Source organism: Colossoma macropomum, unplaced genomic scaffold (genome assembly GCF_904425465.1).
Source record: "Colossoma macropomum unplaced genomic scaffold, Colossoma_macropomum, whole genome shotgun sequence".
NCBI classification, from domain to species: domain Eukaryota; kingdom Metazoa; phylum Chordata; class Actinopteri; order Characiformes; family Serrasalmidae; genus Colossoma; species Colossoma macropomum.
The window spans coordinates 34107101-34131001 of NW_023494800.1; the positions used below are offsets into that span (position 1 = coordinate 34107101).

The following is a 23901-nucleotide window of genomic DNA, read 5'->3' on the forward strand; positions in this document are numbered from 1 at the left end:
CCTTTAGGTGGCAATGGGGAGTCTCCTGTGGAGAAACGATGAGGTCAAGTGGATGAGGGCTTGTTAAAACCGGAATTAAAATGGGGGTTAATCTAAGAAGCTTAGAAAGACTACTGCAGCCAGCAAAAGGCTACTGCACAGTGGACGACAAGCGCAGCACCACCAGAGGTGCCGGGTATCAGATAGCGCAGCTGTAGCACATAGAAAGCCTTGCAAAAAAGCTCAGATAAACATCAAGCTCAAGCTCATTCTACACTCTCCTCATATAGATTTAATGAAATAAAACTTCCAATATCTTTTAGTGAAATTATCTGCTAACTAACTCTTCACAAGTTCCCTGATTTCAAGTTTAATCGAGGTGAAATATGACATGGCCAGGCTAGTTACAGATGATTAGCAATGATTCAACTTAAAAATTTCAAGCCACAAACATCTGCTCTGGATTTGGTGGCATACAGAGGTGCACGCCAGCCTTTAAGCTTTAAAGAAATGTATACTTTAAAATTATTAACTGTGTCGAAAATCTTTTCAGGGGGACTTCAGGATCAGGTCTTAGCATAACATGACAAAAAGGGTGGTCGAAAAAACTGGACTCAGGGTTGGAATCTAACTGGTTCAGCCAACTTGCAACTCAACTCAGCGCTACTTTAACACTAGCTAACTTGTGAAACAGCCTTTTATGAACAATTTTCAGATTCTCTGTGTGCAAATGATGCCCTAAAGCAGCAGTTCCCAAAGGTTTTTAATCCCCCTTTGTGCCCCCAGTGATTACTTCCACTTAGTGTTAATCTACACTATGTAAGTGTGGGAATTTGGCGACCTCTCTGGTGAAAATGAGCAACTGCACAGGATGTGAGTAACGTCGGCTGTGCTTTGAAGCCCTTCCCCGAGCGGATGGATCTGACAATTGCGAGCGCATTGAAAGAGAATTAAAAGAAAACTTATATCGGCTCCTAAACATGGAGACTGACCTTCTTTTTGAGCCTGACATGAACATATAAAGATGCATGACGTGGTTCCAACCCAAAGTCTCTGACCTTTACATCATTTAAGGATTGAGAGGACGTGATACCTTATTTAAGCATTTTTTTTAACGAACAAGGACCTTGTCTTACCAGAACCTTGTCCATTTTGCTAGCTTTCTCCACAACCATCACTGACCTGCACATAAAAGAGACATGCCACTGTTCTGTGACACTTAGTCGTGACTGGTTGGCATGTATTTAACTTCATCTATATTTCCACAACTAGCACTTTTATATGTAGCCAAAGCAAATTTAACACTTTGACAAAATGAAAAGTTATTAAGCTCCTTAGATTTTTCTGCAGCCCCCTTAGCGACCACCTGCAGGCCCCCAGTTTGAGAACTGCTGCCCCAAAAGAGCAGTTTGCCCTTCCAGCCTAGTGTTACTCAGAAGAACTATGCAAAAACCCTACCTCATGTGCCCTGACCTGCTGCAGATATTCAAATGACATTACCTACTTCTTCATTTGGCCAACACAGCAGTCTAATCTTGCCTTTCTGGAGTAACATAACATAACACAACTTACTGGCTCTTACACATACTGAGACTTTCACTTCTCGCCGATACGCACAACTGATATGCAAACAGCTTATGGCTGCAGAAGTGTGGCGGTCCCTAAACGAGAGACATGATTATGTCAAATCTTTGTGTGCTTGGTTGTGAGAACGAGAGAAAGAAGACAAAGCGACAGAAATAGGGCTGAGCAGCGGATGCAAAACTGGGCTAGCGAGCGTTATTTTGGGATCTACATAAATCCTTGTTATTCCCTTTAGCTTCTGAACCTGTCCAGACAGCTTCTACTGTGATTTGAGGATAAATTCCGAAAGCAGCAATGTTCTCCAGCCTTTCGCACGAGCCAGGCTGGATACTGTAATAATCTCAGTGGAATCTCAATCAGCAGAATCTGCAGGCCCAAGTGATCAATCAGTCGTGTGTTCCGGTGATCTCGCCATTTCAGACTGAAAGGTTTTCTCTCAGATGGTCTACATTTCCATCCTCTAATAATAACTGATGGATTTATTGGTGCTGGCGATATTTGGCTGTTCATGTGTCTTAGCTTCAGTGGCAAACACCCTGAAAGCTGCTAAAGAATGGGTTCTAGATTTGGAGAATTCCAAGCGTACAATTCCGACTTCTTCTTTCAAGCAGACCTCCAAACTCCAGCTTAACTCCAGCTGTGCGTTAGTCCTTCTGGTCACCCAGAAGCGGATGGTCGTCGTCTGCATGGGACGGACTAACGGGCAGCGCTCCGTTGGCCTCGGGGAGACTGCCGATGCCCAGATAGCCCAGCAGGATGTCTGTTCGCCTGTGGGACAGACTCAGGATGTCCTCAGCCAATGACTGCATGGAGGTGTAGCGCACCTTATCGTGGTCAAACATGTCCTTCAGGTACTGCACTATCTGTTGCTGTTGAATCAGAAGAGAGAAGCGTTAATCAGATAATATTCACAAATACAAGTCTAGCGAACATTTACTAAAGCTTGGAATCAGCATTTTCTATACTATGAAACCCTGTTTTTGGTTTCAAAATGATTAGATGATAATATGATGCTAATCTACAACTTCATTGGTTTTAATTAATTAGTCACTTGATAGATAACGGCGATAATCGCACTGTTTCGTAAACAGTTCAATATTATTAATAGTGCAAACAAACATGTGCTGCTGTTTTTCAGTACCTGAGACTCACTCTGCGCAATCACTATAGGTCAGAACAGCATTAAACCATCCTTTTAACCTCTTTCTGCAGGCCCCCTACTGGTCATTCTGCCAGCGGAATCGAAATTGAGGTGAGGGGAGAGGATTTTTCCCTAAATTTCTCCCAATTTAAACTCCACCCACTAGTTAGGACTCCCTTTAATCAGATGAAACCACCAGCACTTGGAGGGCAAAGGCTAAAACAGGCTTCCTCCAAGACCTGTGAAGTGCCACCGCAACTTTTCAAACGCACTGGACAGACGAACGCACCCGGAGGAAAGCGCCAACTGCCAGACCTGTTACGTCAGCTAACAGATGTCTGCGCTGGCTGGCATCGCACTGAGTGATGGAGGGAGAGCAAGGCCAGTTGTGCTCTCTTGGACTCCTGGCCACGGACGGCTGTAGCATCACCAGGGATTGAATGTGCAATCTCCTGATGACAGGGTCAACGCTTAGACAGTTGCACTACTCAGGAGCAACCAAGTCTGGACCCAGATGCTGTCCTATGCGGAACTGGACCTTTAACTGATAAACTATGGAGAATTATTTAATTTCGACGGGGTGGTCCTATTTTAATCTTTTCTAGCCTTTACAGTAGATTTAGCGGCCCGGGAGACTCACAGACCAATCGCATGCGTTGTATATATCACACGTGACGATACTCAGCCAATCAGATCTGTGCATTACGATGAGCACTGAGACTCGAGTGAGTGACGCGCACACACAGGGGAGGGACGAGGCGAGAAACAGCAGTCGGAGAAGAAAGTGAGTCAGAAGTTATTTCACATGGCGTGATCTAAAAAGAGAAAACTGATAATAAATATTGAAATATGACTGAACTGTACTTTATTTGATTTGACATTCAGTTGTTGACTGTATAAGATGTTGATATACCTACTAGGCTACTTCAGTAAACAGTATATGGCACTGGCGAAGTTTACATGCAAAGATTTTTGCCAATCCGATTGAATACAATCTGATTACGGATTCAGACTGAGGTGTTTATATACACACTCTATTCAACAATTTGATGGAAAATCTTCGTTTACATGCTCACTACAAGTAATCCGATGCAAAATGATGCGCATGCGTGAAGTAGCGCTTAGAGTAAACGTTACCATGACAGTGAACATCACGTGAGGTCCAGTCCGCGTGAGATGAGTTTCCAGTTGGCGCGCTTGTGTTTTTAATTGCTTTATAATGATGTCAGACTCAGGAAAACGTCCTTCACATGTCCTTATTAAAGAAGGCCGAGAGGAAGACGTCGTGTTCTGAGACACATAAGCTGGACGTCCGTCCCACCGCCGTCTTTTAAAGATCAGAGCATAAACTTCGTCTCCTCTACAGACCAGTTTCTGCTCCGCCACGTTGAACGGTATAAACTTTCACTATGACACGACGAACATGATCAGAACGGACTTAAACTTTCCGATAGGGAATGTAATCGGATTCAGGCGTTTACACGGATATTATTCTTCTATTTAATGGATTATTTACAGGTTTACCCACCTCGATCAGTCGGATAGAAACTGTATTCCGAATGGCCTCAATCGGACTAGACTATTCCGTTTGAGGTGTTTACATGGACGTGTTCTATTCCGATTGAGCTATTAGTCGGATTATTAATGGATTATCAGGCTGCATGTAAATGTGGCTACTGACTCATGATGTAAGTTAGACATTATGATGTTCTGGACCTTTGCTTGAGGATATTTTCTCTAACTGGACCTTACTGAATTTTAATTAAAGACCCCTGTTCTCGATACTTCAAATTAATATGATCAAATTAAATATTTTTCCTTTAACTCTGTTATCAGATGAATAAGGCACTGTTGTCTATATAATATAATGTTGTCTAAACAATATAATGCAATACAATACAATAAAAGCACTTTTATACATGTTGACTTTTTTGCTTATATGCATTTTTTAATCTAGAGGATAAACTGAAAGAGCTACAAAAACAGACAGAAATGGCACTTTATGACTGCTGTGAAAGGGGGTTATTATAAAATAATAATATAAAACTATACAGAATTAACATAAATTATAAAAGTATTTTTAAGTGATTATAAACTTTATATATTAGAACTGTTAAAGTCTCTGGGCTAATAATTTGGCATTACTGTAAATTGAATCATTTATCATTTACTAAAATCTTGTTAGTCGTTAGTTATTACTGAAATAAAAGTGACAATTATTGACATTAAGTGAATCCAAACTTTTAAACAGCAGTGTATATTCATTCTGAATGTACAGATCTGTGCATTTATTCATTTCTACAAACCATTTTTATCTCTAGTTTCAAGAAATGTGTAGTTTTCATGTAATAATTATTATTATTATTATTATTGTTATTTAACTGAATAATTAATAGCTGGTTGAATGACTGCAAATCAAATCAATTTACTTCTATTTGCGAAACAAGGACAGAGGAAAGATGAAGAGAGATTACACATCTGAGAGAGATTAAGGGATGAGATGGATTGCAGGGTGATTTGGATTAAGTTTCCACTCAGATTACAGGAGTTATAATCTCAGGTGTGCTGCTGGGCTGCAGGTCAAACTCAAATACTAAAAGTCATCAAAAATAACAACAAAATGGTTTTGCCATATTTGCACATTTTTAGTTCTTAATACGAAACTACTTTATATTCGTATATACTTTATATTCATTTTTACATTACCAATTTCCAACATCTCTACACCAATTATAACTAAGCAGGCTGCGTTTGTTACTGTACCTTTAAAACTGCATGTGACGTTACAAACATCACGTTGAACCAGGCTATACTGGCAGCTTAGTTTTCATATATGCATTGTGTAGAGTTTGGCGGGAACAGTGTATTTTGAAACTTGTTTCAAACAATGTACAGAAAGTATGATAATATCAGCCACATCATAAGGAATAATTCACCCTTCAAATGCTCTCAATGCATGGAACTACACTGCAGACGTGTGCTCTGACCAAAAGGATTGTTTCTTACCTTGAAAATGGTGCACACCTCGCTCAAGTACTGCCTGGGACCCAGAAAACCAAACGCCAGAACTGGGCTCACGTGTTCCGAAATGGCATAGAAATGAGAAATAAAGCCATCCGGAACCTGAAACAGACGTCGAAATAACGCTGGTTTCATATACTGAAACTTTCTTGCAACGTCAGTTGCTTGAAACCTACATGAAACTAAATTGCACTTGAGTTGCAACAATGTAAAGCGTTGTGCAACTAATATCAGCGGCAGTAACACATCACGTGATCACGCTGAACAACATACTTTAAAACCATGGATTTAAGCGGATCAATCAGAAAAAAGTACAGAAAACAAACAGAAGCAGAAGACAACAACAAACTACAACAAACTACAACAAACAAGCTTCTCAAAGCTAAAGATTCTGAAGTCAGCTGCATTAACTAGCCAGCAAACGCTAACAGCTGTTTACACAGCTGCCTGTGTCAGCGTTTATTCTTCGTCTAGTCTGGAATTCTATAGTGAGTGATGCTACAGAGGAGAGGGGATTTTTTCATACTATGCGCTTCAGCACTCGGCAGCCCCGCTCTGTGAGTTTGCATGGTCTGTCGCTTCGTGGCTCAGCTGTTGTTGCTCCTAGATGCTTCCATTTCACAATAATAGCACTTACGGTTGTCTGGGGCAGATCTAGCAGGGCAAAAATGTCACAATACACTTGCAGCAAAGGTGACATCCTATGACAGTGCCATGTTTAAAGTCATTGAGCTCTTCAGTATTACTAGTAGTATTATCTACTGCCAGTGTCTATGGAGATTGCATGGCTACGTGCTTGATTTTATACACCTGTTAGCAGTGGGTGTGGCTGAAACACCTGAACGAACTCAATTACTTTTGGCCAAATAGTGTACTTGCTGAATCTTGCTGACTTCTGCAGGATCAGAATGAATAAATAAGGGAAAGCAACTAGGTTCATGTATGTGAATGCCATGATGGCAGAGGGTGATTTGTTTATTTTCAAATATATAAAAACTTACCAACAGTAATCTTCTCTTAGCTTTCAGCACCGACCAACATGCCGTGGCTAAAGCCTGAGGGGGGGTTGAACAAAGATCATTAAATTAATAAATAAATAAATGACAGTAGTATTTTTAGCAGACAAAATAGTGTACATAGTTATAACTATTTAAATATAATAATGTACACAGCTATTACTATTTATTTATTTCTGGAACTGTAATGCAGTGGTTCCCAATTCTGGTCTTGAGGAACCCATGCTCTACACTTGACTCAACTGCTTACTTACTAAGCCTTTCATGAGGGTCAGGTGGAGGTGTAGTGTTTAAGGGTATGGTAAGCAGGGGAAGAGCCATATAGTCCACATACGGACACTAAGCTACAAAAACTGCCCATTTCCAATTCACTGTTCTTGTGATGCTGTGAAAACAACATATTTACTTAGTGCCGGTTCCTATCAATACCATTGTAATGACAACATTTGTAGGCTTAATGGGTGTTTGATTACCCATTAAGCCCATAGCCGTTTAGCCCTGCCCATTCACACATTTACATATTGCAGACATTGCAACTCCTGGTTCCTATCAATACCATCGTCATGACATCACCGTCATGACGATGGTATTGGTATTAAGCCTATAGCCGTTTAGCCCTGCCCAGTCACACTGAAGTTCTAAAGAGTGTTTCAGCCCAGAGTGTTTTTCAGAAAACCACAAAACTTGAGTCTGACAATCTCAAAGCCTGAGATCCACTGAACTAATATTGTTTAAATATATGATATATTATGTTTTTTTGCGTACCGTCTCTTTAAAACTATCAGAGAGCCATCGGTTCCGTAAAACAGCAACCACAGAGGTGGGCGGGTTCTCCAGGTCCTCAAACGCATCCATGAGAATGAAGTCCAGAACAATGTCAAAGAAGTTCATACACACCACCTACGCACAGGCCGAAGGTCAAAGGGTCAAACACACCACCAGATATTTATATGAAATCACACATAAAGCATTAACAACTGTTTGAGGGGCTAATAAATGATAGTCAGCTCATCTGTTAAAATTAGATAAAAAAAAACAAATAAGAGAAATAATTCATAATTTTCTATAAAAAAAAATAATATCAATATTTTTCTAAAATATTAATTCTGTTGTTTTGTTTCTAATAAACAGCAAAAATCATAAGAGGTAAGAAATGTGCCAAGAGCCAAAATAAAAGCACACTGCAGCTCATGTCCTGCTAAAATGATTCTTATTCTGTTACCATGGCAACCATTTGACTAACATCTGTTCAGAGGTCAACTAAAATGTTGTATTAAAATGATATAAATTAGCTCAAAAAACACAGTTGTCTCCTTACAGATCATCTTGTGTAGAGTTAAAAACCTAAAGGGGAATTCCACCCATTTTTCGAACTTTCTGCATAATAACAGTGTAAAGATGTGAAACGCTCTGTTCTAGAGAAACTTAGAGTGAGAATTATTCACAGACGTTTACCACTTTGTTTACATCTCAACCACTGGACCATGCAGACATTTAAAAATAAGGGAATTCTCCTCTAAAAGAAGGACAAAGTGGTTAAGAAAATGCAGACAGACAGACCCCTCGTCCCTCCAGCTCCATTTTGGTGGTGGGCCAGGTCTCCTCTCGCTGAGTGTAGAGCAGCATGTCCTGATAACTCTCCAAAAATGCCTTTGGACTCTAAACACACACAGACAGAGAGAGTGAATGAACGGAGGAAAAGCCACATGGGGAAATAAAACGATTATATTTCTGTTCCACAATTCATAATGAAAACTGCAATGACACTCGAGAAAATGAGAAATTATAAGGTTTCTTCTTCCATACTGTGATGTGATTGTGGGTGAAACAGGGTATCAGGGAGGGTCTCTAAACTAGCTGAGTGTTTTCTCTCCATGAAAGCTGGGAGGGGGAGGTAATATTTTATTGGTCGATATTATTTTGCCCCACCTGCTGGTGCTCAGTGATGCAACCAAAAATGAGACGACGTTTTAATGCAAAAAAAACACTACATTTATATGTAATTATTGGTGGGCGGTATAATTAAGATGTATATAAATAATTAAGACATATAAAAAAAGACCTTAACAATTTCTCAAATTTGCTACTATTTGAATAGCAACCTAGAAACAGTACATTATTTTATTTTTATATGTTTCTTCTTCATTTTAATTGTTATTTCATTTCATAGCTTTTCTTTGCTTTAAAATTTAAGATTCTAAATCTTTCTGTTGTTTATTTCCAGGTTTAAATGAAAAAATACCAGATTTTCATTGTGGTCTCAGACTTTTGGACTCCGTTGTGCGTGTGTGTGGTTTTGATGTGAAATGGTGCATTAATGTTTCTAAGATGTTGTTACAGTGGTATTGATAGGAACCAGGAGTCGCCATGCCTGCAACACAAACCGTTTTATTTGTAATGCTGAAAAAGATAAAATGATGGCCAAAATCCAAAAAGAGTATTTCTTCTTTGTGTACTATTTAGCCTTTCAGCATCCTGCATGTACCGTTCCTCCATTCAAAAAATTAATTTTAGGCCAAAACTTTACTTGTAAAACTACCATAAAACAGTGTCTCAGCCATCAGGCAGTGAATTCATAACCATTTCATGTAGTAACTTTCAGTGAGGGAGCTTTTAGAGGTGGACGTCTGGTTCCTATCACCACCACTGTGAACAGTTCTGATTCAGTAAGTTTCTCTAGAACAAAGCCTTTCACACCAAACCACTCTGAACGACTTTGTTTACATATTAACCATTAGATAATGCTGAAAATTTGAGGAAAAACCAATGTAATTCTCCTTTACTATACCACCCACTACAAGATGTACATGTGTTTTGGTACCTTGTTGGCTTTGATCATGAGTCCAGTGATCATCTGTTTGCCCGTCTCCATGAAGAAGGTCCTGTGAGTTTCATCCAACAGCAGCACCTACACACACACCCACACATACATACATACATACATACATACATACACACACACCCCCACACACACACATACATACATACACACACACACACACACATACATACATACACACACACACACACACATACATACATACACACACACACACACATACATACATACACACACACACACACACATACATACATACACACACACACACATCAGAACCTACCGACTACCACAAAGAGAGCACACATCAGTAAAGCAAGAGACGGTTACAGTGTGTATGTGAATATACGTGGGCTGCCATTTGTGTCGCACTTGTATAGCATAGGGGTCGGCAACATGAGGCTCTAGAGCCGCATGCAGCTCTTTTACTGCCCTGTTGTGGCTCCACAGCAGAATCAGATTTGTAGGTAAAAATAAAATAATCCTCCTTTACAGTAAAATAAAGCTCTGCTGATCGTTCAACACAGTTTAACAATAAATGATCTTAAACACTGCAGTTAATGTAGAACTGCTGATTCACCCTTTAACCCTGAAGATCAGCGCAGACTGCTGGTCACCTTAGCAACGTAGACAACGATCTCGCCTAGCTAGTAGCTAACGAAATGGCAAAGAGAAAGATTTAAGACGAACATCGATAATTTAGAGACGAATGGACTTATTTGCATTTATAATTCCTCCTGCTGGTTTCCTGATACGTTTAATCTGCAATGCAAAACTGACACTAAAAAACACTAAAAAGTCGAGAAGGTGTAGTTGCTTCTCATTCACCAGCTCCTTGTTTGAATTCTCCCGTTCCACCTTAAAAGGTACAGCAGTACCGGCATCTCAGGCACCATTTAAGGTGGAGCGGGAAAATTTGAGCAAGAAGCTGGTGAATGAAAAACGACTTCAGCCCCGTAAAAAAGACGAACGCTGAGAGACATTTTAGAAGAAACTGTTCCACATTTGAGGAAAAGTTTCCTGCTGGCGATGCCAAAAAAAGCAGCTATAGCTGAGCTAAAGCTTAAAGCAGAGCAAAGTAAGTCTGCATTTTCGTTTATATTATATTTGTCATCCTATACTAGTACATCAGCACATACTGAGACACGTTAACAGCCAAGATGGTAAAATGGATATAAAATGTTGTGGTTTGATTTATATTGAAAGGACAAAATAGCTCTTCGTAACATTTGGGTTGCCGAGCCCTGGCATAGCATTTATAAATCCGTAGGTAATGTTAAGATAAATACATTTCAAACACAGGTAAAATGTCCTTCTCATCAACCTGTGTGCAAATTTAAGATAAAGAACTTAAACATTAATAAAAACCTATCTATCTAAGAAAACAGCGTCTTTGCCTGTACCAGCCCAGTACAACTACACTCTGCATTGAAATACAATCATTAAATACCACACATTCACGTCTATTACATCTCTATTCCACAAGTCACACATTCAACAAGACGCTGTATCATCCAAAATTTCCTCAAGATCACAGGAGGAAGAAAAGTCCTCTTATTCATTCTTTCTTTCTATGTAAACATTACTAGGGATAAATGGCAGCCTGACTGTGAGATCCCCCACTTAAAGAAGTAAATCTTTATATCTGTGTGTCGGGGGCTGTCAAAATAAAACTCGACATTCAAATATTCATCAAACTCTCAGAAAATGCACATTCAAATGTGACAGTTTGAACAAAGTGATAAGACACCACTGGCACTGGGATTTTATGGACAAGTCATTCTCAAAGATAAGTCAGAACAGGCCTCTGCACCTTTGTGCACAACCATGTCACAACCCCAGATTGAGATTAAATGGTTTGAACACTGTGTGCTTTTAGGGGGGGGGCTTGCTATGCTGACCACCCTGTAGTGGATTTATGTGACATAACGCTGACTTAGCATTTACAATTTTTTTGGTTTCATAATGAATTGAAAACTAAAATATATGAAAATATTTAAAATTCAAATTGGATTTCTGATTCCATCTGACAGCACTACTGTGTGTGTGTGTGTGTGTGTGTGTGTGTGTGTACTGACGTGGAAAGCCTGTCGAACGCAGTGTAGCTTGGCCAGGAAGTCCTGATCACTGTAACACTCCAGCATCTCCGTCCTGTAGAGCACAAAAATAAACAGTGCTTCAGCTGTGTGTTGCTGCACTGAGGGGAGCACAGAACCTGACAGATCTCTGATCTCTACACCACACCTACCTACTCACTCTCTCTGTACTCAGAGCAAACAGGCGTATTTAACATTAAGTTTAGCAATGAGATCAAATTTATGGAAGAGAATGATTATTAAACTACTCTGACAGATGGATCGTGTATAAGGGGGTAACAGTGGGCGGTGATGGAAGATTTTGAATAAATACACCCTTAATCAACAAGTAAATAGATTAGACATGTAATCAATAATCAAATAGTCAAGCATCGACTAAAAGGGAATGTTAATTTCTCACTAAGAGGTAATATAGGAAGTATCAGGCTATAGTCTGCCAGTTCGGGGGCTTTCCAAAAGCAGATGAACTTAGATGACCTTACTTGCAGGTACTTAAAAGTGAACTCTCATGAACCCATATAAGCCCATATGATATATGGTTCAGTATGGCCTTGTAGGATGAGATAGACTGGTACAAACTGGCTGAAATCAGCTTTAAAAAATAAATAAATAAATAAATAAATAAATAAGTGTTGTATGCAGAGAGGCCAAGTGAAGGGGAAGTTTTGAAAGGGGACTAATGGAGTTTAAGGTGACATCACAACACCCCAGATAAGGGGTGTTAATTAATAATATTATGTTGGAGGCCTGGAGTTGAAGGGGATAGCCGTTGGTCCCGAAAGCGGTATGGCCAAATAATTGACATCACGGTATAATTACATTTATGTCAGTTTCGGTATCACTGTATTTATATATTTTCAAACAAAACCCTTTTAGATGCTGAAGTAAAGCAATTTCTGTATGTTAATTGTGGCTTATTATTCACTATTTAGTAGGAAACATTAAAAGTTAATCTGAAAATATTTTAAGTGTGCAAAAAAAGTAAAAGCAAATCCGGACAATGTAGATAAACCTGTCAATACTGCTTTTTAACTCTAGCCCTGCAGGCCAGACAACAACGCTGCTAAATGTTGTTTTTCACCTCTGAATGTCCACAAGGCTGAATTTGGCTTCTTATTTGAATTTTCCATTCCACCTTAAATGGAGCAGCAGTTACACTCTGGCACCTGTACAGGCATCTGAATGTAACTATAGCATTATTTAAGGTGGAATGGAAAATTCAAATAAGAAACCAAGCTTCAAACTTTGAGCTTCAACCTTTAGGTTTATCTAATTTCTCAAGTCATTTGTCTCAAACATGCGTCCCATATATTTAAAGCTTACAGCCTCGTCTGATGCAGCTGAATGAGTCAGACGGCTTCTCGGGTGGTACGAGAGAACAGAAGCGCAGCAGTTGCTTTAGTGTCCGTGCTGGGCTAAGAGGAACCTAAAAAGGTCAGGCATTCCCTTGTGTCCACTGCCCAACATGACACTTTAGATGCAGTGAACTAGACAGGAGATGATCGAGGGTCTGCTGCGTTTTCACTGAGCTCAATTCTGAGCCCAATTTAGCCCGCGGTGTAGCCCTCAATTCTGATTTCCATGATTAAAAAATGGCAAGCTGGTCAAATAAAATAATATACAAAAGAAAATAAAAACTTGATTATTCAAACTGTCATGTAAACAGCACACTCTGATTCCTTAGATCGGAGTGAGGTTTAGAAATCTGATAACGAGGCTGGATTTTAGCTCAGTAATCAGATTTCTCTTACTCTGATTTCTTTCAGATTTCTCAGTCTGAGCATGTGTGAAAACAGACTGCGGTACCAGAAACAAGCGAGCAGCGTCACTGCGAGACGCAGCAACACACTTTTAGAGCGACGCTGAAACCAAATACATTCTCGACGAAATGAAGGATTTAAATATTCTAGATGATATATGTTCATATTTTCAGGTAAAGTGGTGCAATATTTTTTTTAAAAAGCTGTGGCATGAAGTTTGAGTTTAACATTACGTTTACATCACGTCTTCTTCTGTGAGTTTACTGGCTGGTTGCAAAGCAGAAATCTGATTACTGTCCGACTCACGTAGACCTGAGTTTTTTTTACATCATCTGATTACCGAAGTGCACATAAAAACATTGATCAGATTACTGACAAAATCTGATTTTCTTCAGTTATCGGATTATTAAGTGCATGTAAACGCACTTATTATGTCAAATATAAGTGACTAATAAAAGCGGTACTTCAATGAGAGGGCATCAACTACGGATTCTATCATAGCCACACACAGCGCGCCAGCAGCTGGGCTTCAGCCTGATTATTAATATGCCTACTGGATGTATTTTGACCTGCAGCAACAAACGTTTAAATTATTGTTAATTATGAAAAGTAAATATTATCATTTTAAAGGGTTATGTGAGAACAAATATGCGAGCACTTGTTCAGAAACTTGTAAAATGCTGTTTGGGCCAGGCCTAATATTAGTGTGAGCTAAGTATTGTACACTACCTGAATGATCTGCAGGATACTGTTCCTTCCGTCACCAAACTCAGAGCCTCTTCATACAGAGCCGCAGGCCTCAATGGCTGATACACCTCATCTAGGGAGAATGCATCAAACAGCTGTAGGGAGAGAGAGGGAGAAAGAGGGAGATAGAGGGAGAGGGAGAGAGAGGGAGAGAGAGAGACAGAGAGAGAGATTAACAAGAACAATTACACCACAGGTAAAAACCAAAAGGTGCAGCTCTCAGAGCGTCGAGAGTGTGGGTCCTGACCTCGGCTGCAGAGAAGAAAGAATCGTCGGACGTGATGGTTGTGGTGTCGTCGTCCTGCACCCGATGGGAGCTCTCCACTGTGGGCAGAATCAATGTGCCTTCACTTTCTGTCAAAACAAACAACACACCAAATATACAGTGGATGTTAAATACTCAGTAGGATGGTTACTGTATGAATGTAGGTGCTTTTGCCTGTGTGTGTGAACTCACCCAGGTCAGCCAGCAGGCTGTCAGGAGGTATAGTGCTGCCGAAGTCTTCCTGCAGATGATAAGCACGGTGCAGGAGGGACTCCAGTTTTTCTGCAAACTTCCGATGATGTGATTCCGGCTGCGGGAATCAAAGTGCACAGGCCTTACTTTCACTTAAAGCTTGTTGTGAATGGACAGCTGAAGCTTTATACCATCATGTCCAATGATTTAAAGGTGCTTTTTAAAACGCTGCAGCACCATTTCTTCAATCAAGTTGCCAAAGATGATCTGCTGGCCTTCTGTAAACTCCTATTCACACGTGAAAACCTAAACCTAAAGACCTTTATAAGGCTGTATGTGTGAAAACACCTCATGTTGAGTATTTTTATTCCTCAGTGTGTGTTTTACCGTGAGCACTGCCCCCTGCAGGGCAAGGCTGTTACTGGCAGAGGCTTCAGACTGGGTTCTGTGCCTGACGTTAAGAGCCTGCTCCCATTTTTGAAGCGCCTCTTCAAACAGCTCCATACCTACAGATTAGAATTACAGCATTATTATACAAGCGGCTCTAACTACAGCAGGCATAACGCAATTAAATAAACTCTTTAATGCAGAAGTTCAGCAAAAAGATCTCATTTACAGAACTAAAGAAGGGATGTCTTTTACCAAACTATCAAATCTACAAACATTTAAAAATTACCCCTAAAAGCCTATTATTTGAAAGAAGTAGAGGCTGCATCTCAACCATTTACAAAATCCACCAAAGAGCTGTCTTTTAATGTTACTGTAAACTTTGCCAGGCTAAATTACCCATGATGTACAGGTTTTCTGCGTTCGCATCTTCTATCGCTCCAGGCTCCTCTGCCACTGGCTCCGCCTCCCATGGTGTGGCTGCAGCAGCTGGCTGGTTTGGAGAAGAAGGGAGTCGTGCCTGCAAAACACAAACACGGCCAGTGAGTCCTGCCGAAATTAAAAAAAGAAAAAGAAAGAAGTGGTGTGTGTATCATGCTAAAGTGATGCTGTGTGATGAACTGGAATATTATATTTGTGATTTGTTTGGTGTGCAAGCCAGGAGGCTTTTACAGCGCAAGTTGAGTCTGACTGGGCCATGAGATGGGAGACTTTCACCATGGTAGTGGAGTCTGACTGGGCCGTGAGGCAGGTGATTTTTCTACACATTAGTGGAATGTGACTGGGCTGTGTGCTAAGACACTTTTCCCTGCTGTAGCGGAGTCTGAGTGGCCCACAAACTAGGAGGCTTTTCACAATGGTAGCAGAGTATGACTGGGCCGCAGACTTGAAGACTTTTCACTGCCACAGCAGAGTGTGACTGGGCCAATAGCTGGGAGATTTTTCATTGTGGAAGCAAAGTTTGATTGAGCCACAGGCCAGGAGCGGAGTTTAACTGGGTCGTGAGCTAGCCTGGAGATTCTTTACTGCCATAGTGGGGTCTGACTGGGCCATGAGCCAAGAGACTTTTCACCATGTTAGTGAAGTTTGATTGGGCCACAGGCCGGGAGCGGAGTTTAACTAGGTCTTGATCAGGGACACTTGTCACCACTGTAGTGGAGTTTGACTGGGCCACAGGCCGGGTGACTCACTGAGGTAAACGGATTTTCACCACAAAGGCAGAGTTTGTCCTGGCCACAGGCTGGGAGACTTCTCACCCAGGATTATCACCGCAGTACTGGGCCGTGAGCCATAAATCTGGGAGGAAAAAAGTATGACTGGGCCTCAAGCCGGGTGACTTTGCACCATGATGGCAGAATTTGGTTTGGCTGCAAGCCGGGAGACTTTTTACCATGGAAGTGGAGTTTAACTGTGCCGTGAGCCAGAACACTCTTCACTGCTGCAGCAGAGACCCTGACTGGGCCTCAGCCTGGAAAACTTTTCACCCCTGAAGGGTAGTTTGTCTGGGCCACAAGCTGGGAGACTCTTAACTATGGAAGCAGAGTTTGACTGGGCCACAGGCCAGTTGGTAGCACAGTCTGACTGGGATGCAAGCTGCAAGACTGTACATCGGGGTCAAGGGGTTTCTCCATGCCAGCAGGGGAACAGTAAGTGTTTTGTTTGTTGCCGATTTGTAGTGCTGTTGTAAAGCGTCCTGGGGTTTGAAAAAGGTGTATATAAAATGTAACTTTTATTATTATTATCATACCGAAGCGATGCTGTGTGATGAACTGGAGTGTTTGCTGGCAGCGAGCGACGAGATTCCACTCATTGTGTCATTGCTGCGAGTGCTAGGGCTCATCATCTGCCGTCCTGGAAATGGACCTGAAAACAAGCAAAGCCACATTAAAAACCTAATGTTACATTAATAAAACTAAAAAACGTTCATTAAAACAATTTATAAAACTGATTATGGACAGTAAACAATAAAGTGTTCCAATCAAGTATTACAGGACATGATCCCCAGCCCTCAGCCCTCAAGGGAAAGTCCACCTTAAACAAATAGTTTAAAGGAAAAAGAAATGGAAACTTATACTTCACCACTTACCATGCAAACTGTATGCCTAAAATTAGCCTCAAACAGCACGGCATTGCTAAGTAATCTCAAACAGACGTGCTTCTCCTTTTTTATAGAAAGCAGAAGGTCATTCAGTGTCAAAAACCCAATACAAGCCTATTTGAGATCACTTAACGTGCCATTCGGGCCCAACATTAGGGTTAAATACATTATTAGGTGCATTATATAGTATTCTATAATACAACACTGCATGCTTCATCAGCTTGACAAAATTCACTATTTTATACAATTTTCAACTTTTCATTCTTCAGTGTTCTCTAACTACAATACCCAGCATGCATTACACATCATACAACCAATGGGAATCCCTGTGACGTCAATCAATCCATGTAATTGCCCATAGTTTTGGAATGGGATGATCAACAAGCTCAGATAAGTGTGACGGTCAGGTGTCCGCATACTTTTGGCCATATAGCGTAGATCACTACAAGGAAGAGGAAGAAAATCTCACTCAAGGCTACTGCAGGACCACCGTAGGAAGCAAGCAAGCACGTTTACACCAGTTGTAGTGGAGGGCTCCTTCAGACATGTGTGTGACAGTAGCCTCGTAGCTCCAGCCCAGAACTAATGAAGCAAACAGGTCTTAGCTGATGAACTTGGGAGTAAGAGGACTCTGTAAACAGTGTGAAGGAGGCAGTGATGAAGGCAGATGTGCATCCTCACCCCTCTTTAGTGAAGCAGGTCTGCCGGAGCGGAGCAGCTGTTCAGGAATGCCCACTGGCTTCACTGCCGATTTCTCCGCTGCCTGCTTCCTCTTTCTGCCCCGCCGCTTCAGGTGATGCGCAGTCAGCGCCAGGGCGACGCTGCCCAGAGCCGTCGCAAACAATACCTTCTTCAGGCTGGGAGTCAACCGCAGCTGAGAGAAAATAGACTGAGAGAGGAAGTAGGAGCAAAAAAATAAATTAATTAATAAAATTAAAAAATGGGGGGAAGGAAGAGGAGAGGAAGAGAGAGAGAAAAGGAGGAGAAATGTGAAACAGAGAGGAAAATCAGAATCAGGGAGATGGGGCAGGGGGCGCTATAATATAAACTATAACAGTCAATCAAAACCGTAAAATCTTTTTTGCCCTTTACATTGTATGAACATTTCAACATGAATGGACTGATGGAAACGGTCCAAAGTGACAATAAATTAAATCTTGTCTATTAATGTACATTAAAAGTTTAGCAATTATTTACCTTCCCCTATAATGAAGTTTTCTGAAGATAATGACAATATCCGTACACAAATAATAGATATTACCCTCTTTAGATGTAGCTCTAAATGCATCTTCATGACCTTAACACACAATGTTTTGGATATAACTAGTATGATAATAGTAGTAGCCGTCCCACAGAAGCAATGATGATACTACTATTATTGTAATAATACAATAATAACGGTATAACAGTTTTGTACTAAAATAGTACTTAAAACTTAAATAAAAATAAAAAAAACAGAAAAAATAAATTATGCGCCTACCTGTTACACTATCATTCACATCTTCAAGTGTGCAAATTAAAAAACACGTATCTCCATCATTATTTTTCTTCAGCAATCCTTTACTCTGTATGAAAACTTTATGATCAACAGACTAATAGTATACAGAGTAACTATTTATAAATATATAATAGATAAAACAATATTTTTATATGAACAAATACATTTAAATACATAATACTTTAACTTACATTAGAAATTAAGAACTTTTTTCCCTCTCATGTAAAGCCACTATTTTAGAAATATTTTTAGTTTTTTGATAAATATAAAAAATAAATAATAAATAATACAAAATAAATTAATTAATATCTTTATGCACTGAAATTTGGAATTATATATATATATATATATATATATATATATATATATATATATATATATATATATATATATATGGATATAGATGTTTGTATGTCGGCCACCATGAGTTTCAGGTCTACTTTTATGAATGATTCTGCTGAAAAAGCAGGTAAATTTCACTCCAGATCCAGAAGTGTTTCGAGAAGTCATGCTGGTTGAAACACAGCCAGCCGTCTAAAATCATTCTATTCTTTTTTCAACCTGAACTTTGACCCGATTAGACACGTGCACACTTCATGAAACCAAACTAAGCCGTGAAATTTGATAAACCGTCTAAGAGAAAGTGAAAATGAGCTCACAGCTCCTTCCTGAGGACACAAAGGGAAGGACAGTTAGTTTAAAGGAAAACAAACAAAGAGGGAGATAAACAGAGAGAAAGCAGAGACTCAGACGCCTTCAGAACATCTGGAAGTGAAAGGAAAACTGCTTTTCACACTGGAGATGGAGACACAGACAGTGATCAGACTCCTGGACTGAAGTTTAAACTATGACTGGAGGGTGAACAATAGAGCTGAAGCAGATAAGACCTGATCGGTTTCGCATGTTGGGAACACAGTGGCTGAAAATATTCAGAAAATATTCAGCCTTACCATCCTAAGCGACTTAGAACTTCAGTTTCAGTTCAGTTTCTGAACTGTTTACAGAAAATTGGGCAAGTTAACAATCAATAACCTACAACTGATGTTTATCTGTTTGCAGTGGAAGTTGCCCAGAGTGCTAATGCTGGGGCAAACTCAGGTCACGGTAAGATAAGACTCGAATAGGTGAGGCAAAGGTAAGATCAGCCATTCGAGTGTATGTGCACTGCAGGCAGACCACGATGGCGGTCAGAGTAGCAAATAATCGTCTTTAGGGGCCTTTAGGGGTCATTTTTACATTCTCAAAGACTGAAACTGACTGAAAGGGTCAGTCTAGACCCTTTAATCAGTCTAGGTCACAACATTTTGTTATCTTACTTTGCTCTGCTTTAAGCTTTAGCTTAGCTACAGCCGCTTTTCTTGCATCTCCGGCAGGAAACTTTTCCTCAAATGTAGAACAGTTTCTTCTAAAATGTCTCTCAGCATTCGACTTTTTACGAGGCTGAAGTCGCTTCTCATTCACCAGCTTCTTGCTCAAATTTTCCCGCTCCACCTTAAATGGTGCCTGAGGTGCCAGAATGTAACTGCTGCACCATTTAAGGTGGAACAGGAGAATTCAAACAAGAGGCTGGAGAACGAGACTTCACAACATTTTAGTGTTTGAGTTTCTCATTGCAGATTAAACGTATCAGGAAACCAGCTGGAGTGACTATAAACACTAATTAGTCCATTCGTCTCCAAATTATCGATGTTCGTCTTAAATCTTTCTCTTTGCCTTTTCGTTAGCTCCTAGCTAGGCGAGACTGTTGTCTGTGTTGCTATGGTGACCAGCAGTCTGCGCTGATCTTCAGGGTTAAAGGGTGAATTAGCAGTTCTACATTAACTCCAGAGTTTAAGACCATTTATTGTTAAACTGTGTTGAACGACCAGCAGAGCTTTATTTTACTGTAAAGGAGGATTATTTTATTTTTACCTACAAATCTAATTCAGCTGTGGAGCCACAACAGGACAGTAAAAGAGCCACATGTTGCCGACCCTCATCCTAGAGCTTGAAGATGGAATAGTATTAGAAAGCAAGACATTATGCAAATGAATGTAGTTCCATTTAATTGTAAATAATGTCCATGCCATTTGATTACATAACTTACTGACATCATTTGTGGATAGTACATAAGGATTTTGGCAAGTATTTGTGACTTCCAGTGTTTGTTAGCACTGTTAGCCTAGCAGCTCTAGTTCTGTATTTAAAAAAGCAAAACTGCATTCAGAGCAAGTATAGTATCATGTACATTTCCCCCAACCTATTTCTTTAAGGGGTTAAAAAATGTTGAACGGAGGGGACCTTTGTGCCCAGGTGGGCTACTGTATGTATGGTAAGGTGTCCACACCTGGCCGAAGGTGGAGTAGAGAAACACAGGTATCTCAGCCACGGTCATGGCTAAGGCCTGCATGATGGACATGCCCTCTGCCCTTCTGATAGACATCGCCACACTGCTCCACCCCTCCCACCACTCCACGCGCGGCCTTCACATCCACAGTCCTGCCCTCCGGCCTTCACGCTGACCACAGATCAGTCCGAACAGGGTGGCGGTCACTGGCCTTGTCCTATGAACTCGGGGTTAAAACGGATCCAGGCCTTTGGCTTCTCACTGTTCCATGGCTGATCATCACGGTTGCCTGGAAACAACAGAAAGGTACTTATCAGACTGATTGGCTGCCTTTAGTGCCTTTGCTTAAATAAACAGCATAACAAGCTCACATTTCAACACACAGTGGACGTTGCTTGGCAAGAGCGGAATCCAACGCGAGGTCGTCGAGTTACTCTGATATTTCTCAACATGATTTGAAACTGACACCAAAGGACAAAGACGTCGGCACTTGGCGTGACTCTATTTCCTGAACGCACACATGAAGAAAAAGCTGTGCCTTCAATGTACTGTATACTCAGCCTGTTCTGGTACAGTCCCCAAACCTAGCAAACCTAATTTAAAGGGCCCATATCATGGAAATCTTCCTCAAAGCTCTTTTATCCAAAATAAAAGTCTGTAGGCACTGTTACAAAATGTACCATTCACTCCTCAGTCCATGCTGTCCATTCTGAAGTCGTTATTTCTATGATGATACAAAATTTATTTGCACATAACCTCCTATTTAGCCTACATAAGTCTACCTCCGTCATGTTTCAACTACTTTCAGCTACTGCTTTTCGAATCAGAATTGAGCTCATTTACATATATCATTCTTAAAAGGCCCATATCATGGAAAATTACATCTTCCTCAAAGCTCTTTTTCCAAAATAAAAGTTTGCAGTGTGAAGCACTGTCAAAGTTTCTAAACATGCCATTCACTCCAAACACCATAGTGTCCTTATATGAAAACTGTGCTGCCAAAACAGCCCATTTTTAATTGTTTTTGTGATGTCACAAGAACTCATTTACATATATCCACCTATTTGGCCTTCAGCAGTTCAGCCTGCTCATTAATATGAAAGTAAGGGGAGTGTTTCAGCTTTGCATGTTTTTTTTAATGAGGCACAATACAGGACGGCCAATCAGAACAAAGCTCGTTTACATATAGCAGTCTTAAAGGCCGAGTAACAAAAACATTCTCAAGGATAAAAAGCAGCCAGTGCTCATGAAAAATAAACTGTGACCACACAAGCGCAAATATGTTGTAAGTGGACTTCAAGGGGAAAAAATAAAACACCAGAAAAACGTAGGATGTTGACCCTTTATAGACGCAGTAATGAAAACAGTCTGTTCAATTCTAAGAGATAAGGAGAGATTGGAAAAGGGTTATGTACAAATGAATGATGACTGTTTTTGGTCCAAAAATACCTCACAGGAAAAAATAAAATTAGAAAAATGTGGGATATAAATCGGTGGAGCTTCAGTGAACCTACCCTTGTGACAGTGTCAGATTGACCAAATTAGAGTTCACATGTCTCTTATCACTGAAACAAACATGCAGGTTATTAGACCTGGAGTTGGTAGTGAATGATTCTAAGTGGTGAGCAGTGAAGTCACATACAGGAATGCAGACTGACAAGCTGGCTGAGCTGTGCTAAAGCCTTTTGAGGACCTTGCTGGTTTTATACAAGAGGCAGCTCTTCTGTTTGACTCACCATGGAGGCAGTAAAACCAGTAAACATAACATTTCCCTCTGCACTTGGTCCTGCTGTCAGTGGCTGTGTCCCAATACTCAATGGTCTGTCTATATAGGCAGCCTTTCCAACGGCTTCCCATCTCAGTAAATAGCGCTCCTGCATTCCATCTGCACTAAAAAAAATCTGAAAAATGATATTTTCCAGGCCTGATTCAACTCACAAGCACATTATAAAGCCCTTCATGGGATTAAACTGTGGGTTCTGGAGCAGATAAAACACGAAAACGTGCGCTACAAAGGAAGCAAGACTGACAAACTGTGACTTATAAGCTTCCATTTAACTTAAAGGAGAATTCCACCAATGCTTCAAAATTTCTCAATATTCAGTCCTTGATATGTAAACAGTCATCAGAGAAGTCTGATGTGAAACAGTTCATTGTAGAGACTCAGATTTCTTTACAGTGGTGGTGACAGGAACCAGGGGAACCATGACCAACAGGAATACAGCCATTTTATTTACTATTCAGAACCACTAGTGAACCTACACGAGCCTTCTGAGCTTTGTATATGAAATCACGATGATAAATTAGTCAATAACACGAAACAATACGATTTCTTTTGGGACTATTTTGCTGTGTAGTGCCCTGCATACATATCCCTCCGCCATGAACGGATGAATGAATGGATTAAAATATACTGTAAGCCAAAACTTTAGCACAATATTACCATAAAACAACGTCTCAGCGTATTCATGGCCATTTCCTGCAATATCTTTCTGTGAGGGAGCTTTTAGAGGTGGACGTCTGGTTCCTATCACCACCACTGTGAACAATTCTGACGCTATAATTTACCTAGTTATGTAGAATTTTTGATAAATCGGTGGAGCTTCCCTTTAATATACTAGTCAGCTCCATAAGGAGGCAGGTCAGTTCAGTGAATATTGGGACGGACCCAATGTCTCTACAGGCAGCACACCAGAGCCAGTTAGCCAGCTAGCTACTCGCTAGCAGCAGCCAAGACAGTCCATCGTCCCGTGGCCGTTTTGAGCCGAATTAATGACCGTCTTGTAGGTAGTGATCCATTAAAAACCGCTGAAATATTCACGAATCGACCACCGAGAGAAACAGAGCTGAAAACCAAGCGGACATACTCACTCCCCCTCGCACTGCTGCTGCAGAAGGACGTTCCCAACGACGCCGCATTTCACGCACGAACATCACTTTCGCTGTGGGCGG

General features: G+C 40.6%; 1 protein-coding gene across 3 annotated transcripts; it reads right to left on the bottom strand.

The window, feature by feature from the left end:
• Nucleotides 1-506: 506 nt before the first annotated feature.
• Nucleotides 507-23901, bottom strand: miga2 (mitoguardin 2). 3 transcript variants are annotated; one of them, XM_036587532.1, is made up of 16 exons: nt 23821-23901; nt 20950-21238; nt 17807-18014; nt 16775-16890; nt 15427-15547; nt 15028-15146; nt 14641-14758; nt 14431-14537; nt 14166-14278; nt 11659-11731; nt 9563-9649; nt 8302-8400; nt 7507-7641; nt 6727-6780; nt 5711-5827; nt 507-2432 (listed from the first exon to the last, which is right to left on the bottom strand). In XM_036587532.1, exons 2-16 carry the CDS (start codon nt 21043-21045, stop codon nt 2208-2210), a joined length of 1788 nt encoding a protein of 595 aa, XP_036443425.1. In that variant the 5' UTR covers nt 21046-21238; nt 23821-23901; the 3' UTR covers nt 507-2207. The 3 variants fall into 3 exon arrangements, with proteins under 3 accessions (XP_036443425.1, XP_036443426.1, XP_036443428.1); XM_036587533.1 differs by having other exon boundaries at nt 2208-2432; nt 23817-23892; XM_036587535.1 differs by having other exon boundaries at nt 2208-2432; nt 23518-23840.

Bases quoted from the DNA above. Each gene is read 5' to 3' on its own strand.
- miga2 (XM_036587532.1), bottom strand. From the start codon at position 21,045: ATGTCTATCAGAAGGGCAGAGGGCATGTCCATCATGCAGGCCTTAGCC. The intron at 18,015-20,949 runs GTGTGGACACCT...TTCCTCTCTCAG, and splicing joins TCTACTCCACCTTCGGCCAG to TCTATTTTCTCTCAGCTGCG. The intron at 5,828-6,726 runs GTAAGTTTTTAT...CGTCTGTTTCAG, and splicing joins CTAAGAGAAGATTACTGTTG to GTTCCGGATGGCTTTATTTC.